This window comes from Lepidochelys kempii, chromosome 3, assembly GCF_965140265.1.
Source record: "Lepidochelys kempii isolate rLepKem1 chromosome 3, rLepKem1.hap2, whole genome shotgun sequence".
In the NCBI taxonomy this organism is placed as follows: Eukaryota; Metazoa; Chordata; order Testudines; family Cheloniidae; genus Lepidochelys; species Lepidochelys kempii.
Window position 1 is genome coordinate 94,413,069 of NC_133258.1, and position 27,725 is coordinate 94,440,793.

The 27,725-nt window shown below is 40.5% G+C and overlaps 1 protein-coding gene across 1 annotated transcript in view; it reads right to left on the bottom strand.

The window, feature by feature from the left end:
- TRDN (triadin) overlaps positions 1-27,725 on the bottom strand; it is a 115,725-nt gene that overhangs the window by 63,810 nt on the left and 24,190 nt on the right. The window contains exon 2 of the mRNA XM_073337201.1: positions 4,282-4,491. Coding sequence (XP_073193302.1) covers positions 4,282-4,491 — 210 coding nt within the window. The remainder of the gene's footprint in view (positions 1-4,281; positions 4,492-27,725) is intronic.

Consider the following 27,725-nt stretch of genomic DNA (forward strand, 5'->3'; position numbering starts at 1 on the left):
CCTTCTTGGCAACAAGGGCACACTGCTGACTCATATCCAGCTTCTCGTCCACTGTCACCCCTAGGTCCTTTTCTGCAGAACTGCTGCCTAGCCATTCGGTCCCTAGTCTGTAGCTGTGCATTGGGTTCTTCCGTCCTAAGTGCAGGACCCTGCACTTATCCTTATTGAACCTCATCAGATTCCTTTTGGCCCAATCTTCCAATTGGTCTAGGTCCTTCTGTATCCTATCCCTCCCCTCCAGCGTATCTACCACTCCTCCCAGTTTAGTATCATCCGCAAATTTGCTGAGAGTGCAATCCACACCATCCTCCAGATCATTTATGAAGATATTGAATAAAACCGGCCCCAGGACCGACCCCTGGGGCACTCCACTTGATACCGGCTGCCAACTAGACATGGAGCCATTGATCACTACCCGTTGAGCCCGACACTCAAAGGGTAAGCAATTCTATTCATACCTACTGCAGTATTGGCCCCCATTAAGGCTATGTCTACGCTACGAACGAAAGGTGGGATTCCTCTGTTCGTGTACACTTTTGTACGAGCTCTCATTCAGCTAGCACAAATATAAAGAGCAGTGGAGCCTCAGGAGCATGGGTAGCCACAGCAGAGGCTCAGCTTAGCCATGCAGAGTGCACACCCACTGGTTTCAGGTGGGTTTATATGTGGCAGAGCTAAGCGGGGCCTCTGGTGCAGCTCCCCAAGATACCGCGGCTACCCTATTTTATACTCATTTTAGCGCACCTATGTGTACACGAGCCAGGGAAATGTCACCTTTACCTCGCAATGTAGATGTGACCTAAAATCATATCCATCCAAACCACCGCCTTCTGACTTTGTAGAATTTACAACAAAATTAGTCTTGCCGGATGTATACAGTTACAATATACACATATACACGCACACCTGATCCATATGATATGCGTTGGACTTGTGTAATAAATTCCAAAAAAGCAAAAACTTGCTACTTTGTTCCTCTCATCAAGGATTCGAGACCATGGTAACCAAGAACAAAGATCTATGGGCATTCTTTTTGGAGAGTTGCAACAAAGGTTTTGTTCGAAAAGTGAATAAAAACAATGTTATTAAACTGAATGCCCTGACATTTTCAGAATCTCACTGTTATTTTTCTTCAAGATACTAAAAAAATATCATGAAAGCAAAATTCAAGTTAATCTTTCAAATAAGAAGTCATATTAGTTCAAATTTAAACTGCCTGCTACTCCTTTGAGGCTAGATTCTCTTATGATTCTGTTAGTCCCATTAAAACAAATATATCATCCCACTGAAACTAACGGAACTGCTCATAATGTACTACACAATGGGTGAAATCCTGGTCTCATTAAAATCAACGATAAAACTCCCTTTGATGTCAATGGGGCCAGTTTTTTCACTCAATGATGTTTAATGGTGGGAGAATCTCGCTTTTACTAAGACCTCTGGACAAAAGACACATAAACACATTATAAGGGCTTTAATAGGGCTTATGCTGCAAAGAGATAGTTTAAACCATCTTTTGGGATAGATGCTGTATATTTGTAAGCTGTGCACAACTCCCAAAGGCAATCTTCAAGTGGATAAGGAAATAAATTGGAGGGAAAAATCTATAAAACACAAAAGGTACTAAGGAAAAAAAGACAGGCAATTGTAGAATTAACTCTATTTTCTACTCTACATTTCATATGTAAGTGGTAGCAAATTAATGTAGATCATGTTTGCAAAGCTAAAGCAACAATACTGAAAATAACAATTCCCATTTTATACCCATGCCTACATGCTTCAGGCAGAGCCTCAAACCAAAGGGAAAATATAGTGCATATTCCTTAAGAAGTCTGTCAGTGGTGCCAAATTATGAGCCAAATCACAGTACAATAATCCCACTGAAGTCAAGGGGCCAGATCCTCTGCTGGGTAAGTCATTTCAGCTCTGTGAAGGCAAGCAGGTTGGACTATGTGACACCCTTTTTACTATTACACACAGATTAAGCAGCATGATTTACTTAGAGAACCAGGCTAAATAGGAGTCTAGTAGTTGAAAGCCCCAGCTCCGGCTGAGGAGAAATATGTACCCATTGTTACATTTCTGTAAATAAAGAAACCTGGTTAATAAATCCATGAGAAGAAGCAAAGGAAGGAGAGGATTCCTCTTCCTAATAGTGCACCATCTGACATCCAGTTTAAAACTTGTGTTGCTAATGAGTCAGAACACCAAGTCTCTTCTGAAGAAAAGAGAAAGACTCATCAACTGGAAGCACTAAGGTACCATTTTTCACAGAATTCCACAAAATATACGCAGTCACCTTTCAAATAAAATTTTACATTATTTTATTCCAACTGCCTGAAGATGTCATTTTCCATTAATTCATTTGGAACCACTCACTTAATCAGTGAAGCAGAAGTGTCAGATTTCCATTTGACTGATTCAGCTTCCAGTATGAACATAGTTATCCATGTCTTAATGTTTCTTCAACCAATCTGCCCCCCTTCCCCAGTAGGCACAAACTGGCAGCTAAATCCTTCAGTTCAGTCCTTCAACCTTACTCGAGAGCCTGGACTGAGACATGCTCAAGGACTGCAGGATCGGGATTGCTAAGTACTATCAACTAGGTATATTTAATTGATGATTTATGCAAAAGAAAAAAAAACATTTTAAAATAGTGCTTTATGGATAATACTAGTTTGTAGGTTTAGATGAAATTAAATATAGAGACAATCAAATTGTTATGTATCCTTTAGAGAAATCACTCAGTAAAGATACTTGTTGGGACTGAGGTTGCCATTGTTTCCATCTGGAAACCAAGGAGGCCAGATGACAGTCAAGGGATTCCAAAGAACAAAATACAGTTTCTCTACATTCTAAGCTTATTTGCCATCCATTAATCCAACATTGGAAGGTTTGTGTCAGGCACAAAACCTTTAGGTCAGTAAATCAATATTGATATTTAGCAGGGCAACATCAATATATCTGTCAGTAAACCAATAAACTCTGGGAAATTAACTTTGAATCTTAACTCAATTTGTTCTGACTAAAAAGACTCAAGTTTGAATTTGAACTCCTAGTTAAAGACAGATGTTGTAACATTAGAACTGGAGTTCTCACTTAAGAAAAATAATTCTTTCACCTTTATTGGTTTTTCTTTCTTTATTCTTATGTTTCCCAACCACACCACTGTATTTACCCCTAAAAGTCTTACTTTTGTAGTAGCTTACTTCTCACTGGGACTCTTCAGAACACAAAAAACTTTTACTTTGTTAACAACATATTACAAGAGTTGTGTGTATAAATTTAATGTATTAAATTGCTAAGCACAAACCATAAATAGCAGGAAGTAATGAGTTCAGTAATTCAATACCTCTTCTAGACTTCACTTCCTCTTCTCAACCTCAATTACCATTCTTCCACCACCCTCAGAGGTCATGTAACCCCACTCTCATCTTGTACAACCAGCTTGAGCTTGGACCATACTTGGACCAATACTCTTGAGCTTGGACCATATTTACTGGTTATTGGCCAGATCCTAAACTGGTGTAAATCAGAGTTGCTCCATAGAAGACCATGTAGCTACTCCAATTTATGCCAACCAAGGATCTGGTTCTATATGGTAAAGTATTAAAGTTTACATGGATTGCATAAATTATATTATATGTGTGTTTTTATTGGTTTCTCTAAGTGTCAGATTGCATGTGATTGCTATATTATGTTTTCTGTAATATTAAGGAAAATGTATGTGAATGAATGGTCTGTTAGTGAATGTTCTATGTTTAGTAGTAATTTTTATGTAGAACTGAAATTTTAATGTGTTGCATTTATGCTCAGAGTTAAGCTACACACTGTTTCATAGCTCAGATATACCCATGCTCATGCTGAAGAACCAGAGGGGTCTGGGTCCTGCTTTAAATGCAAATCTCAATGCAGCTTTAACACTATCATTACTAGCAAAGCCTCCATAAAAACAAGGTTTACAAATGCCCATAGGATGAGTACTTCAGCATAAATTGGATGGCTAAGAGAATGACAAACAAGACTTTTAAAGATTACAATTACTTTTTAAAATTTAATCTCCTTGCAATTTAAAAATGCAAAGCTGTATGGAATATAAACTGAATATATGGAATATAGTCTAGCATTTCTTACAAGATCAGGGCTTTCTTTTTTCACCTGACTGGATCAAAGAAGCTGAGGTGCATCCAAGTGTATATAATATACAGTGTACATAAAATATAAACAGCACATTTTGGTCATAAATATATGAGATGTTAAACAGAATTTGAGTGGCCTTACCTGCAAAGGTTTTGTAATCCACCAGGTCAAACATGATAATAGCTACTGCTGACCAGGTAACAATCAGAGCAACAACAAGAAGCCATGCTGCTGGCGAGCTGAATGTCATCATTAGGTCCTCTGTAACTGACTTCTTTCCCACTTTCACTGGTGGCGTAAGAACTGACCCATTCTTGTTGTCCATCACTGTAGTGGTGGTTGACATATGTCCTAGTCAAACATTAAAAAAAAAAAAAGAGCAAATAAATATATTAAGCTAGGTACCTATCAGTCTAAGCTAAAGAACATGTATGTAGCTTCTGGTCTGTTACAGTTGTTATTAGCTGTCAAGTTTTCTAACAACTTAGGCCTTCATTCAGGAATGCACCTCTATTCAGAACAGTAGTTAAACATGTACTTTGCTTACATGCTAACCTGAACAGGGGCAGAGTTAAATACATTGAATCCTAAAACGGGGCTTGTTTACACAAACATTTTTAGTTCATAACAAGATGGGTGGGGGGGTGAGTCCAACCTGCACTAGCCTTCCAGACTGTGTGCGTGCATCCTGGTGAGCTAATCCTCTTTGAAACAGGACAACATCAAAGCACATGAACTGTTAATGCACATTAGCAGGGCCCACAGGGACAGCTGGTCCATGGCAGGATAGTGCAGAATAGATTCACACCCAAGCATGCCTCAGACTGTTTAGAAAAGCCCTTATATTGCTTTCCTGAACAAGGCCCATAATTAATCATTTAAACATATTCTTAAATCCATACTTATTCAGTACAACACTTAAGCAAGTGGTTAACACTGACTTCCATGGGACTTACGTCTGTTCTTTCATTTAAGCACTTGCTTTTAACTGAATAAAAATGCCTTCCTGAACTGAGGACACAATCAAAATAAGTTAGGAGAAAACATATAATAACCAAAGGAAAAAAAACAATATATAGCTTCATTGCTCACCACAAGCCACTTTGCTGTGACTAGCTACACACCTAAAACAGTGGCTGATATCATAGCCCTCTAAAAGACTGACTTGTTATGGACTGTGATGAGGCGTCTGCCCCACACTGGTGGAGAAAAGCAGCCCTGGGGAGGCTGCACAGCAGACAGCCAATCAGAGAGGGGCTGCAATGAGAAGCCAATCAGGTCAGAGCAGACCCATATATAAAGAGAGCTGGAGGGCAGAGGAGGTAGTTCCTGCTTTGGAGCCTAGGGAGAAAGGACTGGGTGCCTGAAGGGCTGAGGGAACCACCAGTACTCTGGATGGAGCAGTGCTGGGCCTGGTCTGGGGAGTGAGAGAGAGCTCCAGCTTGACTGGCCGAAAGACTGAAGCCCTGATACAGGGGCAGAGAAGGTGCTAGGGCTACGGGGAAGTGGCCCAGGGAAACAGACGGCAGGGGTTGAAGGAGACTCAGCACGTGGCTACCGCCTACAGGGTCTCTGTGTCAGGACCTGGAGTAGTAGGCGGGCCTGGGTTTCCACCATGCCTCACCCCCACTTGCCACTGTGGGGAGTGGCCAGTGAAGGGCTGCAGTTTGCCACTGAGGGGAGTGGCTGGACAGAGGACTGCTGTTCCCCCGGAAATGGGGGAGAATGGAATGAAATGGCTGGAGGGCTGTGTCCTGAAGAGGATGCCATGATCTTTGAGGCAACGTGGGTCTGGAACAGAAGTGACAGTGGTGAGACACCACTGGAGGAGGGTGCCCTGTGAAAAGACTGAAATAATTCCCAAGCAGGAGGCACTATGGTGGTGAGTCCCTGCCCTGTTACATGGACACTGTGCCAGATCCACAGTAAAACAGCCTACATCCATGGAGCTATGTCAGTTTACACCAGCTGAGTATCAGCTTTGAATTCTGCTGTCAAGGACACGTGACAATGAGTGTGTTTTATACTATATTCCATCTCGCCAGTCAATAGCAGAAGAAATGTTCTATAGCTGTGCCATGTCTTTTCTAGACAGTGTCATTACAATTTGTGAAGAATCATATTTTTGTAAATAAATTTGTTTTGAGCATTTTCACTTTCATGAGATGGCCTTCTAAAAGCCCGTCTTTTCTCCCAAGAGTTGCAGTGTCAAATGGGCTTAACACTGAAAGCTAAAGGCTCTTTAGTAGGAAACGGAGAGCAAGATGAACACCGATGTCAATTCTCATTCAGCAGATACCACCTGTTTACTGGTGAATAGCTGCATTTTTAAATACAAACTACTTAACTAACTTCTCTGTGGCTGTTAAGAACATCTTACACTGCACACAGCTCAAAACAGCTTTTAGAAGCTTAAGGTTTCATTATATTATGTTTCAAATTGCTGAAATTTAAAACCTGAAAATATCTGAGAAATTCTTGAACTCAAACAAATAATAAACGAAATAATCATTGCTTTTGTTTGATATCCAGATATGAAGCTGCAAAAAATCAAATCATTCACTCCTCCCTAGTAATCAAGAGTGAAATGGCACTGTTACATGCTGAGCTCCCTCTTTTGGGAGACACCAGGCTGCAGTATGGGAACTAACCCTTGCATCCCACATGCTTTTAAGCCTACGGGGTCAGCGTTTGTATGCAGACAGTTTCGAAGTCCAGCCTTTTTGACACACTCATGAGGTACCGTTCTCCCGTCTAGCACCACTTTCTTGGGAAGTGGGACCCTATGGTCTCTCCTATACTGAAGTCCACCAGAGCTCTACCCTTGTGGGGACTTTGGTTTATTATTTAACCACTCAAGAAACTCATGACAGTTAAATCAGGGGAACACACAGACTTTGCCAAGGAACCTCTATACCAGACAACTTTACTCAGACCAAGCACGAGAGTTACAGACCTACGCAAAAATAACAAACAGCTGCATGGAAAACCCCTCCCTTCAGTGTCTTCAATGCTCCAAGATCCTTTTGCATTTTGGTTAGTGACCTTTCAGGGCCCCAAGACCCCACCTGCACCCCACTCTTCCTATTGTAAGCTGATGGATGGCTGGTGAGAGGGTCCTGGCTCAAGAAGATCCGGGACTTAAATAGAGTTCTGGCCTCCTATGTCAGGTGCCCCCTGCCAGTGCAGCTTCACCCCCGCCACACACATCAGATCAGTTGCTCGACTCCTGCTTTCCTACCCAGCCTTGTTCCCAACTGGGAAAACTAGTTTTCCTGGACTACAGCCAGTCTGTTGTTCTAGGGTGTATTCATTTGAATGATGGACCATCAAGGCTGAGGCATGTTGATGGTTTTGCCATTGTTAGCTCCTCTACTAGGTGTCAGGATTTCATCTAATACCTCCCAGGTGTCCAGCTCAAGATGGAGGCTACAGTGAAAAAGTGAAGGGCACAAGACAGTTCGGAACACTGTTTCAGATTGATATAGACATACACAGACATATAGTAATCTGTATCTGTATCTTTGGGGTAACTTCTCTAGCAGCTAAACTAATGCACTATTTATAGTGGTCACCAAAAAAAGGAATCCAAACAGATGTTACATATTTGCATAGTTTGGTTAAATTCATCCTGATCCAATTCTTATTAAAGGCTCCTCATTGAGTTCAGGGGGCATTAGATCAGGCCCTGTGTGATTCTGAATTTCCAAAGAATCCCTTTTATTGCTAAAAGAATTAAAGAACAATGCAAATATGAGAGTGAACTTGTACTCAGTCCCTATTTATCACCAAAGCAAGAGCAAAGTGAGTTTTATATCAGAGTAAAGTAGTGCTGCCTCTGTCTGGGTGTTCTCATGCTAATGCTATAAAATTGCTGCCTTTCTGGTTGGGTCACTGAACATTCAGATAAGAGAGAAAGGGGCATGTGATGAAGCTCTAACTAAACAAAGATAAGCAAACTCAGTCTGTTTCTGACGAATACTGATCTGGAATCTCTACCCTTAGAGACAGGTTACAAGAATCTTGAAGAGAGAGTTTAAGAACCCCAGACGTTGTGCACACTGTGAGTAGGTTTTATTTCACAGTCTATCTTGAGATACCTACAGAAATGATAAATACATAGGTTGTGGTGAATGAGATCTTTTGTTTTGTCCATCAATTTATATTTTTTTAAAATTAGAAAAACGAGATGGAGCACAAACTCTCACAAGCCTGAGACTGATGAAAAAACTCTTTTGTTCCCTGTACAATGGAAAATCAGTCCAAGAGCGATGTGATAATGAAATCATCATTACATGTCTTGCAATGATTTGTACTGTGAGCAAGGTCAGTGTCAGCTTCAGCAGTGATATGATTTACACTCAAACACCATACATTAGAACAGAAACTAAAATAATTCACACCCTTGACTGTTCTACACTTTTTATTCATTGTGATTGTATACAATTTTCCTTATTTTTGTCCCCTTTTTAGATTGCATTCACTCCAAACTTCCCTATACTGATCAAGTGTCTCATTTCAAGCCCTAGAAACCTGCATTGTTACATAGTAATGTTGTATAAGCAGCACAAAATTGGCATGTTACATGATTTTTGTAACTTACATGAAATTTGCTTTAATTTATGGATAATGTGTTCAGTTAATGAACAGTGTCATCTGTTAAGATGCAAGTTATACACTTTTCTATTTTAAAAACATCACTGCTTCCATTTCCCTGAACATAAATATTGGATCAAACATCACACTGCAGGAGAGAAAAATCAAGTTGCAAAGATCAGCTTCCTAAAATCAAATTCCAAATCAATAGCATTATGTTATGTAACATTCAAATTCATTCATACAAAAATAAACGAACGTGTGCATGCAACAGGTCATAAATGACACATTATGCATTTTCTTTCCTCTGGAGAGACCAGTAGGAGTTTATGATGTAAGGGGGAGAACAGAAAGGTACTATCTTATCTTGACAAGTCTGATTGGCATCATAACATAACTCAAATGACATACTAATGAAAGACATTTGCACAGTAAAAGCAAAGGCAATTAAAACTACATTGTAATGGGGTGGTCACCCCATACTAGCACTGAAAAGGTTAAGGAAGCTGAGAAAGAACGAGTTAGGCAACACGTGAGGCGACTAGTCTGGAGAAGCAACCCCTGGTGAAGCTGAAGATGAAGCTCCGCTGAGCAGGTGTGGGCTGGACTAGTATAAAGCCAGGAAGCTGGCAACAGAAAGTGTGGCAGTGAGGAAGTCTGCAGTCATCCTCTGTGCATTGGAGAGGGAATGAGAGAATCCAGAGAAAGAGTAGAACCCTGGGACCCTGGCCCTGAGGGAAGGGTGGATAAGAAAGCCCATGGGAGTAGGAAGTAGCCCAGGGAGAAAGCACTCAGGTTTGGGACTGCACAGACCTTGGCTGTGTGTTGTAGGATGCCTGGGCTGGACCCTGGAAGAGTGGGTGCACCTGGGTTCCTCTACCAGCTACTGACAACAGGTCCCGTGAGACACTATACCCTGGAAGGGGAAACCATATAGTGATCTGGCCAGAGGCCTGAGTCACGGAGAGGAAGCTGCAGCTCCTGGAGTGAGAGGAGCCCTGGGGTGAGAGAGAGGATAATGGGTTAAGATATGCAAGGGTAGGTTTCTGACCTGGAAAAGAGCTAATCCCCAGAATAACCCACAATATTATTATATATTTATAGTATATAATTACTATATAAAGTGCTGTTTTACTGGGGAAAGTGACCATGTAAAAATAGCACCTTTTAAATTCAATAAATCTACACCTTTTGTATTTGAATCATATCTGTTTACTTTAATGACAAAATAGGTTATCAAAACTTATCAGTCTAGTGAGCCTTCCAGAGCTAGTACAGTTACAGTTGTTATTATGAAAGGGCCTAATGGTTACATTAAGTCGCATTGGTCATTGTTGTTACCCACTGTAAGAAAGCAGAGATGTCATACAACCCTGCAGCCAGAGAGCTATTAAAGGGGTATTGTGTGACTATTGATCCGGGTTGACATCACAGCCATCACAGCATTGCAAGCTAAGGTACATGCAGCTTTAGGGTTTCCCAGAAGATTCCTGACACAGGCACTAGTTGTTAGAAGCTTCTTCTTAGGGACATGGCTGGCTGGGAGGGGTCGCTTGGGATTTCTGAGTCAGGAAACTGCCTGTGTGGTTTTTGCCCCCATGGGGGTTCACCTAGAATCCATCCTAGGAATGTGAGAACAGGGCAGCTGGGAATAGTGGCAATAAATCAATTTTCCTACTATATATAGGAAGGTGGCTGAAAGTGGTGAAAATCTCATGGAAGGAAGTGGGGTTGGCTGACAGCTGGAGGAGACAATAGAGGACAATTAAAGAAGCTTGAGCCCCTCTGGACAAGACTTGGACTCCCACTAAAAATATCTAATAGCAAGATGATTGGTAACACTATCTAAAATACTGAGTCAAATACTATATTATCTATATTGTGTGGGCCCTAAATGCACATTGGGCAAGATTTATTGATTGCTGAAATTTCTATATTATCTTAACACATCTTGAAATAATTAATCTATCCATAATTTAAAGATAAAGTTATTAGAATATGGTGTATATACTTGAACCTCTTTCTTGCAGTAAAAAGCATATACATAGCATTCCCTTTGAATGGTACTTTGCTTTACAAGTTACCAGTGCAACCTTGTGAATGGAATTTCTTTGACAATCTGTGCACATCGCCACCCACAACACAGCCTCTCCACAAAGACTTGTGCTTCTCCCTGTCTTCTGCCATACCCACCTCTACAGCTGTAGTGTCAGAGGTGCATATATCACATTTGGATCTCACTACCTATGCTGTACATAGCACATAGGCTGAAAATGAAGGAACGGGAACAATCTAGAATGGAAAGGCTCAAATTATAATGGAAATTTCAGGTCTGTTCTGGAACTGTCAAAAAAATAGAAATACTGGGGTGTTCTACTCACAGTTAGTTTAACAAAAGCTTCAAGAGAAAAATCCCCCAACACCTAAAATGTTTGTTAGCAGAGAAAGTGGCATAAAAAAGCTGCATAAATATTAAAATAATAGAAAGAGGTAGTGGGCTTGCTTGTGAGGGAATGAATTACAGACTTATCAGTGACTGACAGTTATAAACATGTAAAATTCATTATAAAATAAGGGGGGGGATGAAGAGACTATTTCTAAATAACAAAAGAAATAGAATCAAGATTATAGAACATGGAAGAAGATGGTACATGAAAATTAAATGAACTGAATACCAAAAAAGTAGTGACAACTGTGTACTGTATTGTGTACTCAATTTCCTATTTTTCTTATTATTCCTGCACTGGTTTTATTTTTGATCAATATAAAATATGTAATGGCATAAAAATTGTATTGTTTATCTTGTCCATTCATACTCAGAGATAATGTACATCAATTTTTAAAAACATCACATTGATTTCAATGGGAGTTTGTGGAATAAAAGTCACATCTTTCCTAAGCATTCCATTAAGACATGCAGTTCAAAGGAAATGGGGAATCAGATACAATGTTAATAACAGAGCTACATGTACTGTATGTTATGCATTGGCATAGGTATTAATTCTAGATCCTTTAAACATGTACATTTAAGGATCCCAACAATGGTGATGCTTCCCACAAAGTAGTAATGACTACTCCTGCAGAGTCATTACACAATCAATCACTTAATGTGGAGCAGAGGGGAAGAAAGAAAAAATTCTCTCCAAAATAATTGTTTATACTTGTCATAAATATAAAGAGAAGGGTAAACCCCTTTGAAATCCCTCCTGGCCAGGGGAAAGCTCCTCTCACCTGTAAAGGGTTAAGAAGCTAAAGGTAACCTCGCTGGCACCTGACCAAAATGACCAATGAGGAGACAAGATACTTTCAAAAGCTGGGAGGAGGGAGAGAAACAAAGGGTCTGTGTGTCTGTCTATAGTCTGTCTTTGCCGGGGATAGACCAGGAATGGAGTCTTAGAACTTTTAGTAAGTAATCTAGCTAGGTACGTGTTAGATTATGATTTCTTTAAATGGCTGAGAAAAGAACTGTGCTGAATAGAATAACTATTTCTGTCTGTGTATCTTTTTTGTAACTTAAGGTTTTGCCTAGAGGGGTTCTCTATGTTTTGAATCTAATTACCCTGTAAGGTATCTACCATCCTGATTTTACAGGGGGGATTTCTTTATTTCTATTTACTTCTATTTTTATTAAAAGTCTTCTTGTAAGAAAACTGAATGCTTTTTTCATTGTTCTCAGATCCAAGGGTTTGGGTCTGTGGTCACCTATGCAAATTGGGGAGGCTTTTTATCCAACATTTCCCAAGAAAGGGGGGGTGCAAGTGTTGGGAGGATTGTTCATTGTTCTTAAGATCCAAGGGTCTGGGTCTGTAGTCACCTAGGCAAATTGGTGAGGCTTTTTACCAAACCTTGTCCAGGAAGTGGGGTGCAAGGTTTTGGGAAGTATTTTGGGGGGAAAGACGTGTCCAAACAGCTCTTCCCCAGTAACCAGTATTAGTTTGGTGGTGGTAGCGGCCAATCCAAGACAAAGGGTGGAATATTTTGTACCTGGGGGAAGTTTTGACCTAAGCTGGTAAAGATAAGCTTAGGAGGCTTTTCATACAGGTCCCCACATCTGTACCCTAGAGTTCAGAGTGGGGGAGGAACCTTGACATGAACAATCCTCCCAACACTTGCACCCCCCCTTTCCTGGGAAATGTTGGATAAAAAGCCTCACCAATTTGCATAGGTGACCACAGACCCAAACCCTTGGATCTGAGAACAATGAAAAAGCATTCAGTTTTCTTACAAGAAGACTTTTAATAAAAATAGAAGTAAATAGAAATAAAGAAATCCCCCCTGTAAAATCAGGATGGTAGATACCTTACAGGGTAATTAGATTCAAAACATAGAGAACCCCTCTAGGCAAAACCTTAAGTTACAAAAAAAATACACAGACAGAAATAGTTATTCTATTCAGCACAGTTCTTTTCTCAGCCATTTAAAGAAATCATAATCTAACACGTACCTAGCTAGATTACTTACTAAAAGTTCTAAGACTCCATTCCTGGTCTCTCCCCGGCAAAGACAGACACACAGACCCTTTGTTTCTCTCCCTCCTCCCAGCTTTTGAAAGTATCTTGTCTCCTCATTGGTCATTTTGGTCAGGAGCCAGCGAGGTTACCGTTAGCTTCTTAACCCTTTACAGGTGAGAGGAGCTTTCCCCTGGCCAGGAGGGATTTCAAAGGGGTTTACCCTTCCCTTTATATTTATGACAATACTAGTATTAATTAAAAACCCATACAAAAACTTAGGTAAAAAAGAGTATTTCACTGACCTGCAAAGCACTTCCTAATAGTTTATGGTCAGATTGTGACACCTTTCCTTACACTGAGTAAGTACCTTATTACACAAGTAGCCCCACTGACTTCAACAGGACAGTTCATGGTTTAAGATACTGTTCAGTGTGAGTAATATCACATCACAATTTGGCCCATAGCAAAAATTCTGAAAGTTTTTTTACATACTTTATATTCAGTGTTGCTTCTCCCTTGTACCTTATTTTTAAACATATTTGCATGGAAACAGTGTCTTTCTTCTTTAAGAGTTCATCAGCTCCTGCTGCTTATACCCCACTGGAGTCATAATCCTTCTTTTGTGATATCACAATGATTTCCACATCAATCTATTGTGAAGATTATGATGACTTGAAATGAGAAGGAAGCAGCAAAAGAAGATGAACTCTTAAGAAACAAATATACTATTTTCATGCAAATGGCCTTCATAATAAAAAGAAAAATAAAATATATGGGTGGCATTTTTCTAAAAAGAATATTTTTCAAAGCCTTCGTTGAAATGGCAGGTGCTGTTTAAAATAAAAGCAATAAAATTCAGGGAGAAGGCTCACAACTTTCTTTTTTTTTAGTTAGACTCACATTCTAGTCAGTGAGTTCTTATGTAAACTAATTTTATCATTGAAATTAACTTTCTGAACTATTTAAACACAAGAAGAACAGTTGTTATTGGCCTCCATTCACAGATTTCAGAGTAACAGCCGTGTTAGTCTGTATTCGCAAAAAGAAAAGGAGTACTTGTGGCACCTTAGAGACTAACCAATTTATTTGAGCATAAGCTTTTGTGAGCTACAGCTCACTTCATCGGATGCATACTGTGGAAAGTATAGAAGATCTTTTTATATACACAAAGCATGAAAAAATGGGTGTTTACCACTACAAAAGGTCTTCTCTCCCCCCACCCCACTCTCCTGCTGGTAATAGCTTATCTAAAGTGATCACTCTCCTTACAATGTGTATGATAATCAAGTTGGGCCATTTCCAGCACAAATCCAGGGTTTAACAAGAACGTCTGAGGATGGGGAGCGGGAGTAGGAAAAAACAAGGGGAAATAGGTTATCTTGCATAATGACTTAGGCTTGAATAGAGACTGGGAGTGGCTAAGTTAATTGTATCCAATTTGCAAATGAATTCCAATTCAACAGTCTCTCGCTGGAATCTGGATTTGAAGTTTTTTTGTTGTAATATCGCAACTTTCATGTCTGTAATCGCGTGACCAGAGAGATTGAAGTGTTCTCCGACTGGTTTATGAATGTTATAATTCTTGACATCTGATTTGTGTCCATTTATTCTTTTACGTAGAGACTGTCCAGTTTGGCCAATGTACATGGCAGAGGGGCATTGCTGGCACATGATGGCATATATCACATTAGTGGATGTGCAGGTGAACGAGCCTCTGATAGTGTGGCTGATGTTATTAGGCCCTGTGATGGTGTCCCCTGAATAGATATGTGGGCACAGTTGGCAACGGGCTTTGTTGCAAGGATAGGTTCCTGGGTTAGTGGTTCTGTTGTGTGGTATGTGGTTGCTGGTGAGTATTTGCTTCAGGTTGGGGGGCTGTCTGTAGGCAAGGACTGGCCTGTCTCCCAAGATTTGTGAGAGTGTTGGGTCATCCTTCAGGATAGGTTGTAGATCCTTAATAATGCGTTGGAGGGGTTTTAGTTGGGGGCTGAAGGTGACAGCTAGTGGCGTTCTGTTATTTTCTTTGTTAGGCCTGTCCTGTAGTAGGTGACTTCTGGGAACTCTTCTGGCTCTATCAATCTGTTTCTTCACTTCCGCAGGTGGGTATTGTAGTTGTAAGAATGCTTGATAGAGATCTTGTAGGTGTTTGTCTCTGTCTGAGGGGTTGGAGCAAATGCGGTTGTATCGCAGAGCTTGGCTGTAGACAATGGTTCGTGTAGTGTGGTCAGGGTGAAAGCTGGAGGCATGTAGCTAGGAATAGCGGTCAGTAGGTTTCCGGTATAGGGTGGTGTTTATGTGACCATCGTTTATTAGCACTGTAGTGTCCCGGAAGTGGATCTCTTGTGTGGACTGGACCAGGCTGAGGTTGATGGTGGGATGGAAATGTTGTAATCATGGTGGAATTCCTCAAGGGCTTCTTTTCCATGGGTCCAGATGATGAAGATGTCATCAATATAGCGCAAGTAGAGTAGGGGCGTTAGGGGACGAGAGCTGAGGAAGCGTTGTTCTAAGTCAGCCATAAAAATGTTGGCATACTGTGGGGCCATGCGGGTACCCATAGCAGTGCCACTGATTTGAAGGTATACGTTGTCCCCAAATGTAAAATAGTCATGGGTAAGGACAAAGTCACAAAGTCACAAAGTTCAGCCACCAGGTTAGCCGTGACATTATCAGGGATAGTGTTCTACAAGCCGTCAAGAATACTATCCCCCATAATATCACAGCTAACCTGGTGGCTGAACTTTGTGACTTTGTCCTTACCCATAACTATTTTACATTTGGGGACAACGTATACCTTCAAAGCAGCGGCACTGCGATGGGTACCTGCATGGCCCCACAGTATGGAGAAAACCTGGATTTGTGCTGGAAATGGCCCAACTTGATTATCATACACATTGTAAGGAGAGTGATCACTTTAGATAAGCTATTACCAGCAGGAGAGTGGGGTGGAGGGAGAGAAAACCTTTTGTAGTGGTAAACACCCATTTTTTCATGCTTTGTGTATATAAAAAGATCTTCTATACTTTCCACAGTATGCATCCGATGAAGTGAGCTGTAGCTCACAAAAGCTTATGCTCAAATAAATTGGTTAGTCTCTAAGGTGCCACAAGTACTCCTTTTCCATTCACAGACTGTCAAGACAAATAAAATACAACTCAAACTTGAATATTCCATCTGTCTGCATCTCCATATGAGTTTTGGTTGGGTTTTTTTGGGAGGGTGGGGAGAGAATCATTGTTTAGGGCAACTGCACCTGTATTTCCCCCTCATGGTCCAGCAAGGGCACTCTCGCCCCGGCTTCCAGCTCCCCAAATGTTGCCTCTCTTGGTCATAGACATGTGAGTCTCCCTCCTGACTGGGGTATTTCCAGGCTGCAAAGGTCCCTGCTTACCCCGTGAATCCCGCAGCAAAGTCAGACTGCCTAAGCAGGTATTCTTTACTTTTCTCCTCAGAGATAGTAAATGGAGCAATTGCCACAGTTAAGTTGTCACCCAGCTCTTTCTTAATAAGCCCATTTATTAAGGTAAAATGATTACAGAGAAAACATAAAACAATCAAAGAAACTTCACGCTTGCTAATAAGCTTACCAGAGATTACCTCAACTCCAGCAAGGGCTCTGGCCTGTGAACAGTCCTTCAGCCCCTACGAAGTGGTTTTTCTACGGTTTCCAACCATTCCCAGGAAGAATTGGGTGGCCCTGCTTGAACAGAAGGTCCTATCCACTGGTTGCAGCAGAAAAGGCCTGGAGCCAGTTTTAACTGAAGCTCTTTAACCAAAAGTCCTTTTTTTCATCTGTTGGTCCCCGGAGAATCCAGTTTGAATAAGTGTATGCAAGTTTCTCTCCATGTGCACATGTTACAGCCTGAGTTAATTTGACTAACCACTGCCCACTGTTCTGAGTTCCTGGAGCACTGTGGTCCCTCTTCCCCATGGAATTACATAAAGTCCCTGGCCCACAATGCATAAATTTTACATAAATACATAAATTTTATTCAATAAGGTTTGCCCAGAATATTGCATAAAAATGTCATACCTGTCATAGGGGCATATACAGAATGGGTGAGTGTCACAGTGTGGGCTAGCCCTTTAAGGGATATGGCTTCAGCCCCACCTGTGCTTTGTCATGTTGTCCCAGGCCATTGGTTTGCACCAGTGGCTGAGGTCAAGTGATCTGGAAGCATATGATGGTAGCCCAGATAGGAGACTTCAAGCCAGCTCCATCTCAAAGGGGAAGACAAAGAGCTAGAATGTAGTTAGGGGGAAGGCTTCTCCAGAGAAGTCCAAAGTGGATCTGGCTGAGATTCCCCTACTTAGAAGGATCTGGGGAATTGAGAGCAAGCTGGAGTCTGAAGCCCAGATACAAGGATAACTGAGGAGAGAGAGCTGTGGTGGACCCAGGAATCACAGAACACCAGGAAAATTGCTCTCCACAGCAAGCAAATAATAAGGCCTGCCTGGAACTACCTGGAGGGAAGGAGGTATAAGAGGAATAGAAACCTGAAGACACTTGAGGAAATGCCAGCAGCAGATCTTGTATTTTTGGAAAAAATCTGTTACCAGAATAGGTGCTGGAACTAGCATTGCGGGGGTGCTGCCACACCCCTGGCACACTCCATCATATACAGGGTTTACAGGTTGGTTCAATGACTCTCAGAACCCGCACTATAAAAATTGTTCCACCACCCCGGTTACCAGCCAGGATCTGAAGAAACTGTGAAGCTGGGGAAAGACTAGTTTTGGTTTGAGACAAAACATAAACTGTATTATCTAATAGACCAGACCCAAAGAAGAGTCTTGGGGCAGTCTGAGAAACCCAAATTGGCACCAGTTTCCCATGGGAAGATGACTCTACAGAGAGATTTTTCAAGAGTATTCAGCATGAACTAACTCAGGTCCCACTGAATTAACAGGAGTTTTATAATTTATTTAAATGAAAGCAGAGTTAAGTCAATACAGAGTAGTTTTGAAAATCCCACCCTACATCTACATTGTGGCTTTACAGCTGATGAAGTACAGATTAAAGTTTCAAATGTGTGTGTGATTTAGGAAATCCCTCTGAAAGTCAATTCTTGAAAATTGGACAGGTTTCTAGCATTCTGAAAATTCTGCTCTAATTCACCACTCTTTCTTGCCTAGTAGCATCCTATATTCTCAATAGATCACCAATCCAGCGTATATTCATAAACCCTTAAAACCCTGATATGTTTTCTTGTTAGAAAATAGGGCATACATATTAACTCAGAGAGATGATTTACAAGGATGTCTTAACTTAAACTATGGGAAAAGAAGTCTTTTGTGTCTTGCAAGCGATGGTAAAAATTTTTTTAAAAAATAATAAAAAAAAAACCCTACCCTCCCTTTATTCTGAATTTGTTTGTAAAGGCCATTACGCCTTCAAGACATTTAGCCTTCTCCTTGTGTGGTTGTTTCTATTGTGCGTAATTTTAAAGAAAGCTTTTATGTGATTCAGCTTATTCAAGCATTATAACTAAGGAAAGCATTAGCATTGAAAAGTCTTCAGACGATATTGTTGATCCTGTCAAAATAAGTCGTGTGTGATTGAGATTGCATTGTAATATCCTACACAGTAATTTATACCTTAAGTCACTGCAGAAAGAAGGAAAGTAGGGAAAGTTGTAAAGGTCAGATTTCAAATTCTTACAGAAAAAGGTAGTGGATTTTAATGGGATATTTTATACAGCATATTAAATCTACAGCCATATCCCTTTATGCAGTAATTTTCTGAGAATTCAAAAGACCAGCAATATTAACTATGAGAACATAAGAATGGTTATACTGGGACAGACCAATGGTTCATTTAGCACAGTATTCAGTCTTCCAATAGTGGCTGATGCCAGATGGTTCAGTAGGAATGAACAGAAGAGCACAATTTATAGTGTAATCCATCCCTTGTGATCCAATCCCAACTTCTGGCAGTCAGGTTTAGGGACACTCAGAGCATGGGATTGCATCCCTGACCATCTTGGCTAATAGCCACTGATGGACCTATCCTCCACGAATTTATCAAATTATAGTTTTAACTCAATTATACTTTTGGCCTTCCAATATCCTGGCAATGAGTTCCACAGTTGACTATGCATTGTGTGAAGTAGTATTTTTGGATGTTTATTTTAAATGTATTGTCTATACATTTCATTGAGTGACCCCTAGTTCTTGTGTTATGTGAGTGATAACACTTTCTCCACACTGTTCATGATTTTATAGATCTCTATCGTATCTCCTTAGTCATCTCTTTTCCAAGCTGAACAGTCCCAATCTTTTTAATCTTCCCTCAGATGGAAGTTGTTCCATGCCCCTATTCATTTTTGTTCCCCTTCACTGTGCTTTTTCCAAATCTAGTATCTTTTTGAGATGAGGTGACCAGAACTGCATGCAGTATTCAAGGTGTACGCATATCATGGATTTAGAGAGGGACATTATAATATTTTCTGTCTTATCTTTCCCTTTCTTAATCGTTCTAAGATTGTTAACTCTTTTGACTGCTGCTGCATATTGAGCAGATGTCTTCAGAGAACTATCCACAATGACTCCAAGATCTCTTTTTTGAGTGATAAAGCCAATTTAGACCACATAATATTGTATGTATAGTTGGGATTATGTTTTTAAAATGTGCATTACTTTGCATTTAACAACACTGAATTTTATCTGCCATTTTCTTGCCCAGTGACCCAGTTTTGTGAGATCCCTTTGCAAATTTCACAGTCCACTTTGGACTTAACTATCTTGCATAATTTTGTATTGTCTGCAAACTTGCCACCTCACCGTTAACCATTTTTTTCAAGATCATTTATGAATATGTTGAACAACACTGGCCCCAGTACAGATCTTTGGGGAACCCTGCTATTTACCTCTCTCCATTGTAAAAAACTAACCATATATTCCTACCCTCTAACCACTTACTGATTCATGAGATGACCTTGCCTCTTATCTGATGACTGCTTACTTTCCTTAAGAGCCTTTGGTGAAGGACCTTGTCAAATGTTTTCTGAAAGTCCAAGTACTCTATATCCACTAGATCACCCTTGTCCACTTGTTTGTTTGGCCTCCTCAGAAAATTCTAATAGATTGGTGAGGCATGATTTCAGTTTACGAAAGCTGTGTTGACTCTTCCCCAACATACCATGTTCATCTGTGTCTCTGATAATTTTATTCTTTACTATAGTTTCAGCCAATTTACCTGGTACTGAAGTTAGACTTACCAACCTGTAATTGCCAGCATCTCCTCCAAGCTTATTTAATCAGTATGTTACATACACCAGCGAGTAGTTCTATAATTTAATATTTCAGTTCCCTCAGAACTCTTGGTTGACCAATATAGAATATGAGACCTCCAAAGAATATCAATACTAGAACTGCGTGAAGTTTTTAAGCCAAAACTCTCCCAACAAAAAGATGCAGATTCAGGTTGCCCAAAACATTTTGCAAATTTATGTTGAATGCACCACCAATATTTTGGTAGGAAAAAATTCCAGAAAAGTCAAAGTTTCATTTTTACGTTTTCTAAGTAAAACACTGATTGAAAATTACTTTTCTTTTTGAAATTTGCTTCAATTTCATTTTAAGTTAAAACTCAAAAAACGAAACATTTAGTTTGACCCAAACCACATTTTTGCATTTGTTTGGATCAGTTAGTGAACAAAAAAAAAATATATCAGTTATTTTGTTTTGATTGGAGCAGTGTGAATAAGTGGTCAGTACATAAGCAGAGACTTTCTAAGAAAAGGCAAGGTGTTGCAGTAAGTGAGGTTGATTATACTGAGTAAGAAGGGTGCCACTTACTGCAAGTATTGAACTGCCCAAGTATGGTGCTAGGTGGCACTGTGCTGCTGGAGGTGTTCTTCCTGCTAAGTCAGCAAACTCCTGACTTGACCAATTTTTCTTTTCATTTAAGATCTGAGGAATGGAGTTTATAGCTTCAACATCTTGGACAAACTCCAATGTGCATTATCGCATTGTCTGTCTAAATTCCCTCTATAGCTAAACTATATTAAACAGCTTTTCATTCCAGGCCAGACATGGATGCACTTCAGCAATGGATGAAGTGATCCCTGCATATGTTCTGTAAAGCAGTTTGAGCTGATCAGAACGAGAAGTGTTATGTACCTGGTAGATACAAATGGATGAGCACTTTGGGGCAGGAAATATGTATGTGACCTTTGATCATTGTACTTTATTTCATTTTTGTGCACCTGCATTCTTTATATTTTCTATATGCATACTTTACCTTCTTTCAAGTTCTGAAATAGTAACAGGAATACTCTCTCTTAATGCAGATCTTAGATATCTGACATTTCTGAGGAAGCCAAAGGGATATTCAGATGTATTTGTGAGATGATAAAATGTATCTCACTTTGTATCTTTTGAAATGTCAAACTGAATGTTGGAGGAAAGTGGATTTCATTCATCTTTAAATAGCATGAAATCTTTTGGAACAGGGTACTGTATATATTCCCTATGTTACTAATGTGTGTTTGGAAACTAAACTCTATATAACTCCTAAAGTCCATATAATGTTTCGGAGTGCAAATATTTACTTTAAATGAGTCAGAATAAATAGTAGTCTAAAAATATCACTCTCCACATTTCAGCAACAGCCTGGACAAGTAGATAGGGCATAATACAAAGCCAAAGTGTAAAGAAACACTGAGAAGAGATTTTCAGAGACAAGGATCCTCTGCTGGAACTATTCTGCCACCAGTCCCCAGACATACAGATGTAGGGACTGACAACAGGGTCCGGTCACTTGATTTCCACTACTGGGAAAGCAAATGGGGAGAGATGCGGCCTTCCAAGAAACTAGGATCCAAACTGTATGTCTTTAAAGATCAATATTGACACCGTGAATTACATCCAAAAGTAATTGAGTGCAGTGTAAGGTCTGCTGATATAATAGACTTTCCACATCAGATACCACTAAGCAGTTGGTCTAACATACTATGTACCTGCTGAGGCTTCCATGTGGAGTTTTCATGCGGAGCCCCATGTAAAATGTGTTATAGCACTTAAATCTGGAGATCACAAATGTTTGGATAACTGTGGAAACTCCATATTTGAGAGAAATGGTCATAAATTATTACACTAGGTACAGATGAAAAAAAGCCCTTGTGACCCAGTGTGATGCTGTATGATTGCAACAAATCTTGTACAAATTGTCATGTAAGGTGTCACTGGAAAAGTTATGATTTCCTAAGGATATGTCTTCACTACCCGCTGGATCGGCGGGCAGTGATCGATCCAGTAGGGATCAATTTATCGCATCTAGTCTAGACACGATAAATTGACCCCCGAGTGCTCTCCTGTTGGCTCCTGTACTCCAGCGCCACGAGAAGCGCAGGCGGAGTCGATGGGGGAGCGGCAGCAGTCGACTCACTGTGGTGAAGACATTATGGTAAGTCGATCTAAGTACGTCTCAAATAAATTGGTTAGTCTCTAAGGTGCCACAAGTACTCCTTTTCTTTTTGCGAATACAGACTAACACGGCTGTTACTCTGAAACTTCAGCTACGTTATTCATGTAGCTGAAGTTGCGTAACTTAGATCGATTCCCTCCACCCCCAGTGTAGACCAGGGCTAAGTGTGTGTATATGCATGTATCATCTTTGTGTCTAATGTTATGAATATTGGCCCTGGACCTGTATCTTATACATGTGTTGTATTCCTGGGTAACACCCACCAGCTTAGATTTGCATCAAGGCCAGACAGTTATGTGTTAATGGCCCATTAAGGACACTTCACTCTAACAATGGCCATAGAAGAAACTCATCCCACCTAGTAAGCCTTCCTGTGGATGCCTCAGCAAGAATATGGTCAATGGTTGCCCCTGTGAGTCATCAAAGCATGTAAGGACATGTGATATGTTCATGTGACCCTGGAGTTCATCTGGGGCCAGTATCTTTCCACAAACAGAGGCTGTGGACTTTGTTTGGGACAGTAAAATTCCATGCTCATGGCAGAGAATGTAAAAAGACACATGAAACATCTCTATGGTGTCTTTATTTCCTGCTTCATTTCTATGGACTGGATTTTTAACAATGAAGCTTTGAACAAGGACTGATGTCCCCCTGTCCCCCCATATGTTTGGGTAATTCCAGAGGGACATTTGCAAGATAGCAGTTGATTACATCACTGCTGTGATCCTGATCTATGAACACTAAAAAGTCACTTGTATGTATATGTACCATTAATAACTCTTTTCTTTTATTATTATATCTTTAGCTTTTAGTTACTAAAGGATTAGCATCAGCATGATTATTGGGTAAGATCTGAGTTATATATTGACCTGGCTTAAGTAGCTGATCTTTTGGGATTGGAAGGACCCTATATCTGATTAAATTGGTTTTCAGTAACCACTCATCATGTAGTCCAGTTTCTGGGTGGTGAGCCAAGGGCTGGGATGCCTAAGGAGACTGCAGTTTGGGCCTCTTGTTAACCAGTGTGGTGAGAACAAGTTCACTTTTGTTACTGGCTTGGTATAATCTAATGATAGAATAACCACCAGTCTGGGGCAAGTCTGCCCTATGTCTCAGCAGTTTGTCCTGAATTTGGCATTTTCAGCTCTGACCCACTGAGGCATAGTGACACTCAGGGGGCCATTGGTGCCAACAGACAGAGTACCCAGGGGTGCACAGAGTTTTACAGGGATCCCCTGGGTCAGATATCTGCATAATAGTTAAAAGGGTGGTCTTTACTGAGTCAGTAGAACCACTGGTCATCAATCACTGCAAAAGGTATGTACAGTTATTATTTAAGGAGATAGATAGATAGATAAAATTATGGTTGTAAGGTCTTGGAGTTAAGGCAAGTTACCAGGAAGTGACATACCTCAAAGATGTTCCCTTCAGGCAGGAGGTAACTGACTCCCATCTCCCTGTCTGGCCATTTGTGTATTGCATGCCTTGTTGCATACTGACCCAGGTGTGAATGGAATGGCTGTGAAATCTTAAAAAGTGGAAATCTGCAGGAAGAAATAAACACAAGGGGCTGTCTTGTTTATGAATAAAGACAAAGGATTGGGCTGGTATATCCTGGAGTGCAATGGGACACTGAATTCTTCACCGAGGAGGCAAACTGACAGAGTGCTTGCCTCTTGCAGCCAGCCCTGTTGTAAAGCACTGCAAGGATTTGGAGTGAGCAATATTCTGCAAGATATGAGTATCTTGTTAAGTCTAGGCTCTAGAATGGCTGTTATGATTTTATTTTATATGTAACCATTTATTCCTAGTACTGCTGCTTGGTACTACTTGAATCTCTAGGCTTTGTTAACTAAACTTAGACTTGATTTCACTATAAGCATCTAAGTGCTGTGTGTTTAAGCAGAGAGGTGATCTGAGGTGGAACTGGTAAGCTTATGTGTACTACTTCTTTGGAAGCTGTGATTCTGTGAATACTGAGTGTGTCCACTGGATCAGAAGGTGGACATTCTAGGGAGACCCTCGGAAGGCTCAAAGGTTGGGTTGTGCCAATTGCTAACCTGGAAGTGACAGTGGGGCTTGAGAGGCCTAACAAAAAGTGCTCGAGTTGCTGTAGCTGGGGAGTTGGGGATCTGACCCCTGGCAGGAATAGACCAAGGCTACCTAACGCTAAGGGCAGGTGGTGGTGAAGTGCCTCACAACCCTGGATATCCCTGGGAAGTGTAACAGAACTCTTGGGCAACAAAACTACATGAGACTGCAGCAACGATCAAGGATAATATACTAACTATATTACAAACCAAGCTTGTCAAAACCTCTCAGCAGTAGGGGCACACCCACTATCCCCACTATTCTCCCCATTGAACCATCCCTGAATCAATCAGCATCAATTCAGTCTTGCCTACGCTGACCCTCAGCCCATCTCACTCAAGACTTTATCTTGGCCACATGCTGGAAAAAGAGAAACACTGTTCAATCCAGGTTTGATGGGGCAAAAAGACTGTTGCATACCATGCAGGTACAGTGCCACACAGCCCAAAACATCTCACTTTCTTCCCCACTTGCTTCAGAATGCCAAACAAGAACACCTTTAAGAGAGATGAGCAATTGCCAGCAGGACCCTATGGGATCCCTCTGATGGGAGAAATAAAGCAGAATCACTCAAAAAAAAATAATGTCCACCCCGGTAACAGTACAAAATCAGCAATAGAGGGCTGTGAACAGATTTAAGGAATCACAGTGGACATCTGACCTTTGTCCATTGCTAAGAGATCATCAGCAAATGAGACTACCAGGCCATGTGTGTCCTATTCAAACCTGAAACCTAAGGAATTCAGATATTGCGAGAGTTGCATCACTTTCTCAATAAACTTATGCAAAAGGATCGGTTGGGGCAAGAGTTACCAAAAATCAATGGCCTCAAGAACATTCATTTCAGGGTTGCTGTTACCTGTGTCCCACCCCCAAATATTTCCTCACTTGATTTTACTGGGGCATAGGTCCCGCTCCATTAGCAATCTGAAGTTCCTCCAGCACATTTAACATCCCAGTAAATTCAACTGGAGAAAACAAAAAGATGCCCTAGTGTGGTGCTACTCAGATTGCAGCTCATGAGCCACAAGGGGCTCTTTAATGCGTCTCCAGTGGCTCTTTGCAGCACATGATATTAAAACACTGTGATTTAATTATTAACCAATCTAAGTTATTAACCAATAAGGATGCTCTTACTATGTTATTAACCAACTGTAGTTGATAAAATAACAATAATACTTGGTCTATCATAGAATAGAATATCAGCGTTGGAAGGGACCTCAGGAGGTCATCTAGTCCAACCCCCTGCTCAAAGCAGGACCAATCCCCAACTAAATCATTTTGCTGTGAGAATAATATATAAATAAAAACTAAATATTTCCCATCATATTGTTTAAATATGAATATATAGTACTATAATAAATGAAACAATGAGTTCACACTACTGTGGCTCTTCTGGGTAATGCTGATCACTAATTTGGCTCCTGAACCACAGAGGTGTGAATACCTCTGCTCTTGTGTTTGTTCCTTCCATACACATTGCCCTAATTGATATTAACCCAGTCTAATTCTGAATGATTTAGGAAATCCATATCAATGAGATACTCATCTATGCTACTGGAAAATGATGACCTGGTTTCACTAAGCTATCCAGAACTGGAACAGTTCAGATAGAGGAGATTTCTGGATGTCATTATGGAGAAGAGAAAATAGTCTTCACTTCCATGTCAGATCCAAAACAGGATTTTAAATACTCCCTTTCACACTTGGCCAGTCTCAAAAATCATAGAATCATAACATTGCGGAAGGGATCTTGAGAAGTCATCAAGTCCAGCTCCCTGCGCTGAGGATGGATTAAGTCACCCTAGACCATCCCTCAGGTTTGTCCAACCTGTTCTTAAAACCTCCAATGATGGAGCTTCCACAACCTCCCTTGGAACCCTTTCCAGAGCTTAACTATCCTGAAAATCAAAGTTTTTCCTAATATTCAACCTAAATCTCCCTTGCTGCTGATTAAGCCCATTACTTCTTGTCCTACCTTCAGTGTATATGGAGAACAATTGATCACTGTCCTCTTTATAACAGCCATTAACATATCCAAAGACTTATCAGGCCCCACTCAGTCTTCTTTTTTCAAGACTAAAAATGCCCAGTGTTTTTAACCTTTCCTCATAAGTCAGGTTTCCTAAAACTTTTATCATTTCTGTTAGTCTCCTTTGCATTCTCTCTAATTTGTCCAATTTCCTAAAATGTCTGTGCTCAGAACTGGGCACACTACTCCAGCTGAGGCCTCATCAGTGCTGACTGGAGGGGACAATTACCTCCTGTGTCTTACATACAACAGTCCTGTTAATCAACCCCAGGGTGGTATTACCCTTTTTCTCAACTGCATCACATCATTGATTCATTCAGTTTGTGATTCACTATAACCCCCAGATCCTTTCGAGCAATACTGCCACCAAGCCAGTTATTTCCCATTTTGCAGTTTTCCATTTGATTTTTCCTTTCTAAGTAAAGTACTTTGCATTTGTCTTTGTTGGATTTAGACCAATTCTCCAATTTGCCAAGGTTGTTTTGAATTCTAATTCTGTACTCCAAAAGTGCTTGCAACCCCTCCCAGCTTGGTGGCATCCACAAATGTAAATCATGGCACCAGTATTGCCTCTGAAAGCAGTAGGAACTTTGGATTAGCAGATGTATATATGCAAACATGTAACTCTGTACATCTTCTTCATGGACTACCCATCTGAAGTAAATGTAAAAGCCATGTTACTCCTTTCAGGTTCAGCTGCATCATGGGCATTCAAAAAAGGGGGGGGGGGAGACATGATGGGCCATAATTTGATAGATGACATTTGGAGAAGTCCAATTTTTTTCCTGTTTAAAGTTCTGAAACTACTGATTTAGAAAGCTTACACAAATGGAGTTTTATAGTGACGCCAACTTGACTGAGAACGTGTGAAAAATAACCTGTGAAAATATGTGTGGGAGATGCCATTTTATGAGAAAGCATTAGAAATCAGCTTCTTGCCTGAGATTCACAGTAGAATTTGGTCCACAATGTATACATAAAAAGC